The sequence below is a fragment of the Phyllostomus hastatus genome, unplaced genomic scaffold (genome assembly GCF_019186645.2).
Source record: "Phyllostomus hastatus isolate PE091 unplaced genomic scaffold, TTU_PhHast_1.1 phas_scaffold_1066, whole genome shotgun sequence".
Taxonomy (NCBI): domain Eukaryota; kingdom Metazoa; phylum Chordata; class Mammalia; order Chiroptera; family Phyllostomidae; genus Phyllostomus; species Phyllostomus hastatus.
Genome location: NW_025334004.1, coordinates 7,111,595 through 7,124,787, shown reverse-complemented (window position 1 = coordinate 7,124,787; position 13,193 = coordinate 7,111,595). Strand labels below are relative to the sequence as shown.

The 13,193-nt window shown below is 35.1% G+C and overlaps 1 protein-coding gene across 2 annotated transcripts in view; it reads right to left on the bottom strand.

Annotated features, from left to right (window-relative positions):
* EXOC6 (exocyst complex component 6) overlaps positions 1-13,193 on the bottom strand; it is a 173,071-nt gene that overhangs the window by 83,197 nt on the left and 76,681 nt on the right. For both annotated transcript variants that reach the window (XM_045854451.1, XM_045854452.1), the window contains 2 exons: positions 8,562-8,667; positions 4,273-4,382 (listed from right to left, as the gene is read on the bottom strand). In XM_045854451.1, the coding sequence (XP_045710407.1) occupies positions 4,273-4,382; positions 8,562-8,667 (216 nt within the window). The remainder of the gene's footprint in view (positions 1-4,272; positions 4,383-8,561; positions 8,668-13,193) is intronic.

Below are 13,193 nucleotides of genomic sequence, written 5' to 3'. Positions count from 1 at the left end.
TGACAAAAAGGAGGTGGTTGCCAACTACTCTGTTTTCATTTCTGACACACTCAAATTATGCTTAAAGACACCTGTATAACATTCTTCTCAGGTAAAGTATTTGCAAATGAAAGAGAGAAATAGGTAATCTATCATGATAAATAGTATCTTTCCTTTAATTTCCTGAACTCCCTTGAATGTTGAGTTGGTGCATGCTTTTCCTTCCATTAGTAAAAGCAGAGAAAGAAACCCTATTAGAGCCTATTGCCCTCTTTGTGCCAGCAAGGTTCAGCTGACAATAACCAGCATTTTGCCCATGAGGTTTTTATCCTAATTGGGCAATTTTCCCTTTAACTCCCTGCCCTTTGAGCCTATAATGTGTACTCTTCCTAATTTTTAAAAAACATTTCACAGTAATTATATCTTAATATACAGTAAAACTCTTTAAACATAGTTTAACCTCTTATGCAAACTGGAAAGTTCTTAAAGATCATATTAGGTCCAGATGTTTCCTCTACAACTAAATAATTGAGACTTTGGTGCCTATTCATAAAGACACTTCATTCTCTGGCCCTGCTTTTATACATATATAAAAAGAAAACCAAACTTTTGTGTTATAAAAACTCTGAAGTATCTTCTAGTTCTAAAAACCGAATTCCAAAATATATTTAAATATAATAAGAAAGCTTTAAATACAGAAAGTGATTTTTTCCGTAATTCTTTAATGACAAATAAAAAAACAAAGCAACTCTAATAGCTTGATTTTAGGACACAGACGTAGATTTTTAAAATGAAAATATATGTCAGAAAGCTGATAATCTAGAACAAATTTAGATTTAAATATTTATTAACTATGCTGTCACTGTATTCTGAATTGTTTATTACTCTCAAAAACATAAAGAATGAATTTACCAATGAATTTAGTAAAGCATAATTTTTTTAAAATGTAAGCATAAAGCCTTGTTGAATGAACAACATGGTCATAGAGTGTGAACTAGACAACTGGATACTGAACTAACAGAAGTGATTAATATTCTCATGAAAGAGAGGAGAAAACTGACAACATTCACTTTTTATTTAGAATGCTAGTTGATAATAGATAAATGCGTGAATCACTATTTTTGAATGTGACTATAACTAGAATCTGTTTGAGAGTGTATAAACAAATTCAAGCTCACCCATATATAAACCAAGTCATTCCCTGTCCCTTGATTTCATGTAATAATTGACGAGTACTCAACTTCAAGCTCCTAAAACTTCTTGTGTATGTTCCCTCCTCACCATCATCACTGATCCTGATTATTTCAGGATCCTTTTCTTGAACCACTGCCTTCACCTCTTTGATATGACTACTTTTCTTATCCCCTCCAGTCTACCATCCACACAGATGCCAGAGTAAAATTTCTACAATATAGTTCTAATAATGTCAATCTTTACTTGAAAATTCTTCATCAGTTCCCTAATGCTCACAAAACAAAACACTCCAAGTACCAGTCTTACATCTAATATTGTAGTATCCCATCCTCTCCTAAGTCCTATGTCTACCACGTACCAGGCACTATACCAAGTGCTTTATACACATATATTACCTCATTTAATTCTTACAAGCACCCTATGAATTATTTCCTTCATTTTACAGATAAAAAATCTGCAATTTAAACAGATGAAGTCACCTGCCCAAGATCCTATGACAGCTAGTAAGTTTCAAGACTCAAAACTAAGGTCTAAGTCTGAAGCTTATGTTCTTAACCACTCCAATAAACTATGTCTGCCTTAGATCAGAACTTTAGAATGTTAAAGGAAAAACAAGGAAGGCATAATCTATTGGTGGCTCTCAGACAGTTCAAGCTCCACTACTGAGAACTACCATTGTAATAATCAGTTATTCCTTTTCCATTTATACTCATCTTATCATTTGTCTTTCAAATGTCAGATTATATTGTGTGTGTCATGTTGGGCAGTATAGAGAATATACCACCTCTACTGAGTTTTATGATTATATTTAAAGCTACTGTGTTTTATAACCAGAGACACTGAAATTAAGGGCAATCTAACAATAGCCAGAGGGGAGGGGGGAGGGCACTATGGGGGAAGGGTGTTCAGGAACTACTATAAAGGACATGGACAAAAATAAAGGTGGAGGGTGGAAGCAAGGGAGGGAGGTGGGATTGGCTGGGGTGGGGGGACTAGTGGGGGGAAAATGCAGACAACTGTAATTGAACAATAAAGTAATTATAATTTTTTTAAAGCTACTGTGTTTAAAATATATCTGCCCTGGCTGGTATAGCTCAGTGGCTTGAACGCGGACTGCGAACCAAAGGGTCACTGGTTCAATTCCCAGTGAGGGCACATGCCTTGGCTGAGGCCAGGTCCCCAGTGGGGGCCACATGAGAGTCAACCGCACATTGATGTTTCTCTCCCTCTCTTTCTCCCTCCCCTCCCCTCCCCTCCCCTCCCCTCTCCTCTCTAAAAATCAATAAGTAAAATCTTAAAAAATATATATATATCTGTAAAGACTTTGGAATAAGAGGCTAAGTATATGATGAAGCTTAAGGCAGTGGTTCTTCAACTTTACAGTACATTACAAACACACAGAGAACTCGGTAAAACCAAGGGTCCCATCCTCAGAGTTTCTAATTCAATGTCTAAGGTTGCATTTCTAACAATTCCCCATATGATACTAATGCTGCCAGTCTGGGGGCTACAGTTTGAGAATCACCAGCTTGTGAGAAACACATAGCAAAGCAGATGCTATGAGTTAGGTATTTGTCTTCTTTTCCTTTCCTCTCCAACTCATACTATTAAAGAACAAAAATTAAGAAATCCTTTCAAGAACCCCTATTCACAGGAAAAAGCAGTGCAAAATCTAAAATCAGATACTATTATACTCTGGCAGAGTACACATTTCTTTTTCCATTTATTTATTATTTAAATCCAAAATAATAATTACAATAAGAGGCACAGATACAATAAAGTATAATTTAAAAACTGTCATTTTTTCATTGTTTCAGCTTAAAAAATAGATAATTCTTATATCTGAACTGACTTCATGCCTTTTTATGACTTAATATTGAAAAGCATTTAACAGTGAAGGATTATTTCCTGCTATTCAGTATACAAATTCAAAAGAATGAATTTCAGAGAGGGAAACATTATGTTATGAAAGCCAGTATCACCACTCTCTCCTCCAGAGAGTATCACAATTAGAAATATATCATACAACTATAATGCAGGGTCTGTCTAGGTAGTTGTTCACTCCTTTTATGCCAGACTCTGACTGATACGGGAGTCAGAAGAACTGCTCCTTCATCCCAACTATCATAATAATTGGCTGAATTATTCTGGACAAATGATGTAGCCTCTCTGAGCCTCAGTTTCCTTATTACCAAAACAGGGATACTACCAGATTCCCTATTTCCATAAATGTAGGACATCACTTTCACCATACCAAATAAATGGTATTCTCTTGTTTACAAAATCAAGTTGGCTATAACTACCAACAGTTGCTGTGCAGTGCTCCATTACTGAATATAATATACCAGTTTGCTACAGCATCCTTTATTAACTCTATTACTTTGTATGAACCCTTACTTTAAGCCTACTTGAGAAAAATAAAACTAGTAAGAAGACCAGCTTTTGACAAGTCAATGACACACATAAAGAAAGGATACTGTTTAGCTACTGGTAACCTAAGCAATTAAAAAAAAAACTAAAGTAAATAAGAATTCAACAACTAAAGAAAAAAAAGGATACTGGTAAGACAGATTCAACAACAAATGCAAGGTATGAACTGCATTTGGACACTGATCCAAATGTACCAACTATAAAAAGACGTTTTGGGGACAACCAAGAAAATATTGATATGGACTAGGGAATTGATATTTTGGATAATATAGTTAACACTATAAGTGGGTAAACAACGAAATGTTCTTATTGATTTTACAAACATACTGAAATATTTAGGGGTAAAATTTGATTATCTGCTTTAAAATACTTCAGCAAAAAAATTAAGTATGGCAAAATGTTTATTACTGTTAAATCATTAAGATGCTGAGAATATAGGAGTTTCCTATCATATTACCTCTTTTTATGTATGTTTGAAGATTTACATAATAAAAACAAATAAAAATATATATATATCAGATTTACAGCAACTTAACCCCATATATCACTAAAATATGGTAGTCTTTCCAATGAAATAATAATCCATTAAAAAGTAGCGGCCTAGAAACAAGTGTTAATGTTTCATAACAATAGCTGTGATAAGGATACATTTCTTATTAGTAAACTTACCTCCGGTGTAGTGACTCTGAAAATTTAAGGCTGGCATAAATAAATTCTTTAACTTGAATGTAAATATGAGGCACTGACTGAGACATGGGGAATTTCTTTGGGAAAGATTGCTGTAGAGAGAAAAAGTTGATGTTTTCAAAATTTTAGAAAAAGATGTTCTGATCACCTAAAAATATAAAAATTAAATTGGCTGTGCATTTGAATTAACAGTAAATACTTACATCTTAAAATCTACTGTTATATTTTTACATTATTTTTGAGATTTTAAAGAAAATCAAAATATTTCTGAATAATAATGTAGCAATTTACCTGTTTCTTAAATCATATTGTTAGACTTCTAACAAACAGTGAAAACAAGTATCAATACCTCTGTATGTTCTGATAAATATCCTGCAGAAGATGCCTAGCTGTCAGCTGTCTGCTTCTCTGAATCCCTAGTACAAGAGTTAAGTTGGCCATGAAAGTTATATGAAAGTTATGGACCAGCTCCCTGGCTTAGAGACATCAAACAATTCTAAGATCCCTTCACTGACTCTCAGTGAAGGCCTGCTACCAACTCAAGAAGGTATCCATTTCTTTCCATAACTCCAAGAACACCTTACAACGGCTTTCTAACCAGTATACCATCAAACACTGGTACACAGCCAATGGTTCACAATGTGCTTCTTGGTTAAACTGCTTTGTCAGCCAACAGCCATTACCAAATACTTGGTTTCTAAAAGGTAAATTCTCTCCAAGATTTTTAACAAAAGCCCCTTATTTACACTTCCTAAAGTCTAATCTGTACACCTATCTCCACATTCATTGGAACCTAGTTGTTTCAATGAAAGTGCTCTCACTGAAGTCACTAATGACTTTGTAAATGTTAAATTCAATGGACTTTTCCAGCTTTCATGTTACCTGATTTATCTAAAGCATCTGACACAGTTGGCCCTGTCCTACTTCTGAAACGATCTCTCCTTCCTTGGTATCCATGCCCTACCCTGGTTTTCCTCTTAATTTCTCTACCTTCTCTCTATCTCCTCCTCTAGCCACTCCTTAATTAGTGCCTTAGGGTGTCTCCTACACTTCTCTCTTTACCATACACACTATCCTTATGATCTCGTCTACTCTCCTGACCAGTCACCAAGCAAGTGCCCCTATCTCCCAAACCTATAAAACCAGGCTTTGGACTTTCTCCTGAAGTCCAAATCTGTGTCTCTAATCACCACTTGGATACACCTCCATTTGGCTGTAACACTTACACTGTAACACCTATGGCTGCATACCAGTTTTTTTTTTATTGTATTCAAGAGAAACTCAATAGATACAAAAGTGTAATTACCGTCCCTTCCTTCTAAATCTGTTCCTCTTGTGTGTCCTACCTTAGTGAATGCTGCCCCTGTCCAAAGCAGAAACTCAGCTCTCATACTTGACCCTTCTATCTTTGTCAGCTCTCGTATGCAAATGATCACCAACTCCCCTTTGTTTCTACCTCCTAAACATCTCTTATATTCCAGAGCCATAACCTTCACTCAAGTCACCCATCTCTCTTACCAAGATAACTGTAGCAATCCCCTTAGCTGGTCTCCTTGCCACCAGTCTAAAGCTCTTCTCCAATCCACTCTCCACACATTAGCCAGAGAGCTTTGGCTTTAAGAATTTATTTTAATTATATTAAAAACAGAATATGAATATGTTTTTATTTTAGCCAAAGAGTTCTAATCAAATTATCACAGCTATCTGCAAAAAGACGATTTTTGTATACGTGTTTAGTCTTACACTTTTTCACTCATAATTTATACTGAAAAGCACAAATCTGATTATGTCTTTACTACTTAAAATCTTGTGGAGACTTCTCATAGTCCCCTCAGAATAAAGGCTAAACTCTCTAACGCTGTTTAATAAGAGATAGTGCAGTCTGGCCCTTTCTACTTTATTCTTGTACTTTATCTCTTGTACTTTATCAACTTTATACTTTATACCACAGAAATATAGCCTTTCTGCATCCTGCTTCCTCCATGTTGAGCAGTACCAACTTCTGTAAATTGTAATTTCCTGTTGACTTTAAGCTCTTTGACAACAGAAACTGAAAACTAGCATGTAGCACTGTAACTACTATATAGTAGCTGAAAACAAATATTTGAATGGACAAATATATTCTTAAGTATGTGAAGCATACAGAAACTTACAACCAGCTGCTAGTGAAAGCATTCATAGAAAGCAGTGTCTCTCCAAAACTGGTAGGTTCAACCTTTCCAAATTTAGAGACTCAATTAGGGGTACTATGAAAATCAAACTAAAGAATTGCTATTCTTTAAAATCACCTGATAATAATGTAAGTGCTAACTCAGATACAATTTATGCTTCGAAAACAATGAAAGTAATACTAGTTATTTGGAAGATATTGTAGCTTAAAGTATTTTAATGACATTAAAAATAATATAAATATGTTCTTATTTTAGCCAAAGGGCTCTAATCACAGCTATCTGCAAAAAGACTGATTTTTGCATATATGTTCAGTCTTACCCTTTCTCACTCATGATTTACACTCAAAATAATAACTCAAGTCATTTGAGAGGCAGTTTTACATCTTTCCTAATAGTTTTAATTGAAAGATACACTTATATAAGGAAAATAAATAAATATATAAACACACAACCAAAAGATTTAAATTTTTCATGTAGTCTTCACCTTAAAGTAGTTTTTCCTTTTAATGATAAGTAATATACAGACCAATGAATACACCTACTAACAAGTTTAACCTACTATATATTTTGGAAGCACCCTACAAGCTAAGTCAAACGTCCTATTAACTATAAACCTATTTATAGTAGAATACTTTGGTGTAATTCGAAGGCACATTACAGTTTATTTAGTTCAACCTCCTCACTTGACAGATAAGCCACAAATACCCAAATAGGGTAAGTCACTAGCCCATAATAAGCCACAGGCAGAGCTGGCATATGAACCCAGATCAATCCAATGCTCTTTATGGAGATACTACAGCCTGAATAAACTTCATTACCAGTAACCAAAACAAACACAAAAGCAAGCCATGAGATGGAGAATATTCTGGTAATATTTCTTGACAGGGACAACTTTGATTGGGGCTTTAAAAACATAGATTTAGAATAATTATTCTGGTCCTTTGTGTATTAGAATACAACTATTAGGTTTATGCAATGGCAGTGCTAGCTGTAATCTATAAGCTAAGCACTTAATTACCCGGTCCTATATATTTCATCACTATTACACATAATATGCTTAGTTTATACATATGATAATATTAAATAAAAATTACAGTCACTATTCACACATTTCACTCAGAATTCACTTTTGCTAATCGTAAAGGGATAAAAATGTAGAAAATCACTAAATTATAGAGCTGGAAAAATAATACAGAATACCATGAAGAAAAAACAACAATAAAGAGAATTAAAAAGGTGACAATAATTGGAAATATGCCCTTTCCCGTGACAGCCAATTCTACCCAGAGATACTGGACAGGAAAGTGTGTGCACGCACACATGTGCAATCATATGTAGTCCCAGATCACTCTGCACGCTGGCATATTTCCTTTCTACATTCTGCCTTGTGGTCAGACATCCTGAGTTCAAAAATACATAGTCCTCCTTCAAGAAAAATCTACAAGAAAAAAGCTACTGCCTTCACTCCTACTTAATGAAGATAACTTTTTTGTAATACATAGATAGCCATAAAAGAAGATCCTCCTACAGTGATGGACATTTCAAAAAAATTCTCCTGTCTTTCCCTAGAATATACTTATTCCCATAATCTACTCAACATTTAGTGTAACTAATTTGGAATCCATCCAAGGTTAGCAACACCTGCCCTGAGAATCCACCTAACATTTGAGACAACTGTTCCTAGTATCCTCAGGAAAGTCCCTTCTTAACTTCACCAAAATAGTAATAGTAGTAGCAACATAATCTTTTAAGAAAACATAATCTTAAATACACAATAAAAGTCCCAAAAAAGAGACATTCTCACTTACAGTGTCAGGTTAATATTATGTAGCAATAAATACCATGAGTTTATTTTTAAGAAAATTCTTAAGTGAAGAGGTGAGAGGATTAAGAAGTACAGATAGGTAGTTACAGAGTAGCCATAGGGATGTAAAGTACAGAATAGGGAATGGAGCAGCCAAAGAACTTACATGCATGACCCACGGATGTGAACAATGGTGTGGGGATGGCCTTAGGGAGTGGGGGTGCAGGGTGGAGGGGGCAAAGGGGGAAAAATTGGGACAATTGTAATAACATAGGCAATAAAAAACTAGCTTATACCTTTTCAAGGTCTGGATCTTGAAAGGGAAATTTACTGATGACTGTTTTATATTCTTCCTCATTAATAACAGGGATGGGGCTATAATTATCTTCTTCAAAAATGTCCCTGTTAAAAAAGAAGAGGGAATTAAAAATTTAATATTAGAAAACATATCCTTAGAGTACTGTTGGAATTTTTTTTTAAATCCCAACTATTACCAAAGCATTTTAATTTGTCAGGTAAAGATCCAAGTAGGAAAATACTGGAAGATCATCCAGAATTCTAAAAGTCAGGACCAAATAAACCTTGTCCCTCAAAATTCATATGCAATCTCTTCTTCCATTGTTTCTTTCACATCCTCTCAGTACTTTAGTTTAGTTGTCTAGTCTAGCTCAATTCTGAAGAGGATATACCCTAAATGAACTCGTTATCCATTATGTATAACAAAAAGCTAAGCCCTAAAATGGAGTATTCCAGCTGTATTTTTTGAAAGGAACAATTCTTAAGTTGCATGTCTTGTCTTTTCTTTCTTCCTAACAAGATAAGTTCCTTAAAGATGAAACGATGCCTTCTATTGTCTAGTCTCTCATAATGTCATCAGCAAAGGACCTTTTATAATAATTAAGGCAGAGAGATATACTACTCACCAAATATCTATGTGCTCACTTACATAGCCCTCTGGCAAACAGGCAGAGCCATATGACCAGTCTTGGCCATTGGGCTATAAAGGGAAGAGATATATATTGCTTCAAATCTAAAGCACTTATGAGCTACCTGTGTGACTCTCCTTCCCATAGTGACAGGGGAAATCGCATGTTGAGAAAGAAGAATCACAAATGCAAACAGCGTGGATTAGGACTATTTGACTCACTATGGTATCCACAGAGATTTAAGTCATTTGTATTTCTGTAGCATAATCCAGCCTGTCCTAATTATACCTGCTGTCCAATCACCAGCTTCCTTTCAATCAATACTTTAGTTTAATTAATATTTATTGAGCACCGCTTATAGACTAGGCTCTGGGCTAACTGTGATGAAAACTTCCTACCTCATGAAAATAAAATCAAGATCTATTTTCAAATCTAATAGTAGAGCTATACAAACACATTTATAATGTTTATAATGATATGTTATACACACAAATAAAAGAAGTGCAAGGTTCAGAAACAGGACAAAGGAAGAAGTGATTAACATTATCAGAGTGGGTGGGGGACATCTAATGAAAGTTTTACAGAGAAGCTATGGGCTCCATGAAGTCTTTAAAGATGAAAAGAAACAATCCTAATGAGATTATGCAAGAACAGCATTGCCGAAAGATGAAATGTAACATGCAAAAGCATAAGGTGTAAATAAGTATGAATGTAATGGGGGGGTGTAAAACCACAGGTAGAAAAGTTTCATTGAAGTGTGGTGCATACCCGGGATATGGCATAGAATGAGGCTGGGAAGGTGGACAACCAGAGGCATGCAAAATTTATACTGTAGGCAACAGAATACAATTAATAAGTTTAAGGCAGAAGAATGTGGAAGATAAACAAGGAAAAGGACACTTACGAATACAGGCCATTTAGAAAGACTGAAGAATAATCTAAATAGGTGATGGGGATTTAAATGAAAGCTGCACTAGTGGGGGCAAAAAGAAAGTGGCAGAAACAACATTTTTTTTTTTTAGAGAGGGCAGGGAGGGAGAAAGAGAGAGAGAAAGAAACATCAATGTGCAGTTGCTGGGGGCCATGGCCTGCAACCCAGGCATGTGCCCTGACTGGGAATCAAACCTGCGATGCTTTAGTTTGCAGCCCACGCTCAATCCACTGAGCTACGCCAGCCAGGGCAAAACAACAGTTTTTAAGAAATATAATATATAGGATTTTAAAACTACATGTGGATTATAAGGGAAAGTATAACCCTGACAAATCTGTGTTTTCCAGATGAGGCAAATGGACAAATGCTGTACAAGGTCTGTTCAGAAAGCATCCAGCCACACAATATGAAAATTAGAGACCTTTACTGAAGAAGATACAAAATGAAAGAAACATTGTACACAGGACAATGACACCTCAGTCCCCTTCAAAGTAGGCACCTTAGGAACTCACATAGTTCTCCCAATCACCATCAGCTGCCCTGTCGTATTTTCCTAAATCTCATCGATGATCTGAAATCTCTTCCCTTCCAAAGGTGATTTTAGTTTTGGGAAAAGCTAGAAGTCACAGGTTGCCAAATCTGGGCTGTACAGGGACTGAGTCAACTAGGTGATTTGATGTTTTACTAAAAAACTCTGCATGAGACCTGTGCCGTGAGTGGCGCATTATCGTGACAAAGCTGCCAATCACCAGTTGCCCATAGCTGCAGCCTTCTGAATCATTCTAATAGTTTCCACAGGGGAATGTTCAAGCTTAAAGCAAAATTTGATGCAGATTTGTTGCTCGACTCACTCAGTCATTTTGAATGTTGATGGCCACACAGTACACATGCTCACTCAATGGCGTCTACCACCCCCACTGACTAGTACAGTGAAGTTGTCATTGTTCACGTGTGTGCATCCCAGTCCACTCTCCTTGACTGCCAGGTTACACTGATGTCGTGCAAACTGTTCTCATTATATTAACAATGGTTGGACTTTTTCTGGACAGACCTCATAAACCTCACCTCATCAGAGACATTTGCTTAGATAAGGAATACAAGAGAAGGACGTGGTTTGAGTAGTGGATAATTGATGTCTAATCGATAAATGGGTCTGGGGTCTTGAGGAGAGGCTGGAAATAAAGGCACAGGTTTTTAAATCATGGTGTACACAAGTTAGTTAAAATAAGGCTATGTTCACCTAAAATACAGTGAGAGGCTTCAATTTCCTCTATTTCCTTCTAAATAGTATTTAGAGTAAGGAGTTAAAAGGCAAGTTGCAGGAAAGAAACTAGTAGAAGACCATAAACTACTCAATTTATACAAATGCCAGGAGTCACTTAATATGCAAGGAAAGATAACTTAATGAATGGTATATTCATATTCTAAAAATGTTACTGTAGTCTTGAAAGTGATCTATTTACTAAACCAAATTCTATAAACATTTACTGAGACCCTACACCGCAAGGCACTATACTTGGGCTAAGTAATCAAGAATATAAATAAAACACGGGTGCTCACAATATAGTTGGAGAGAACTACACACAGATAAACAAACTATGACAGTAGTCAGATTATAAATTCTATCATGAAAGTAGCCAAGTTTTAATTACTCAGTACTGATGATAACTTTTACTTTTTACCCATTTAATTGTCAGGTTGTCAATTCACTACTTGTAAAATCTTTGAAGAAACAGGGAAGGGATAAGGAGACATCACATTCTGCTACTTCTTACAATCTAAGCAAACGAATGATCTAGAAGGATAATGAAAGAAGTCAAAATGTCTTTGGGAATTATATACCACAATTCACATGCTATCATTTGTTCTCCCAACAATTACAATGGATGATGTTAATCTTATCTCTCCCAGAGACAAAACAATAGCTCTTAGTTTCTCCCATAATGCGGGAGCAATCTCACTACTAGAAGTCTTACGATAGATAAGAGAGAATAGCTGATTCAATAGAAACCTGTCAACAACTGTGAAACTGTAAATAAACACTCTTCTCAAGAGGGCAAGTTAATAATGTCAACTTTGTAAGTAAGGATTTTTTATACATAAAAATTACACACAAAGCTATTGTATCATCACATTGTATCATAGCATATATATTATAGATTACTACCCCTATATAAACACTACATATATTTCTAAAATACTAAATATCAAAAATTGTTGATACTTATACATGACTCATCAAGACTGTCAATTATCCATTTGGGACAACACCCCAGTAATATTGCTCCTAAGAAATGTTAATACAAAAAGCTTACATAAGGATTCATTTAGTTGTTTTTAATAGAGGTGTATCACCTTGTGAATCACTTAGGTATTTTAAAAAGAAAGACTCCTATCACACTATTCAGAAGGTCAGCCCTCCACAGTTTTGAAAATTGATGGGGTAAATGCCAACCTGGTGTGAAATCACTTAACATCTTTTCTATTTCAATCTCATCAAATATTACTGTCACATTACTTATATCATATTATGGAGGACCTAAATCTAAGATCTCAAGGTTGACTTTTTCTTGAAAGGAAGGAAAGAAGGCAGGAAAGGAGGGACAGAGGGACAGTGGAAAGGAGGTAGAAAAATTTTCAAGAATTTAAAAAGGAAGGAGCAGATTTCTCTTTTCATGACAATAGAAAACTGTATAGATATTAAAATACTTTGTCTATGCCCTACAGGCAAGTGAGTAAAGGAAAAGTAATTTTCCTAATTAGATGCTTTAAGATTTTAATCTAATTATGGTATTTGTAAAATACTGTACTTTTTCCAAACAAAATTTAAAAGCTATAAATTTCTAATACTAAATATGTTTGAATACTTACAGCCTTTACCTAATCATTTACTGGGGAAAAAACTACTGAGATTAAAACTAAAAGTAGTGCATTTAAAAATTATTTATAAGTGGTAAAGCCACTGTGAAAAACAATATGGCAATTCCTCAAAATATTAAACATACATTTACACATAATCCAGCAATTCCACTTCTGGGTATATACCCAAAAGAACTGAAAACAGGGACTCA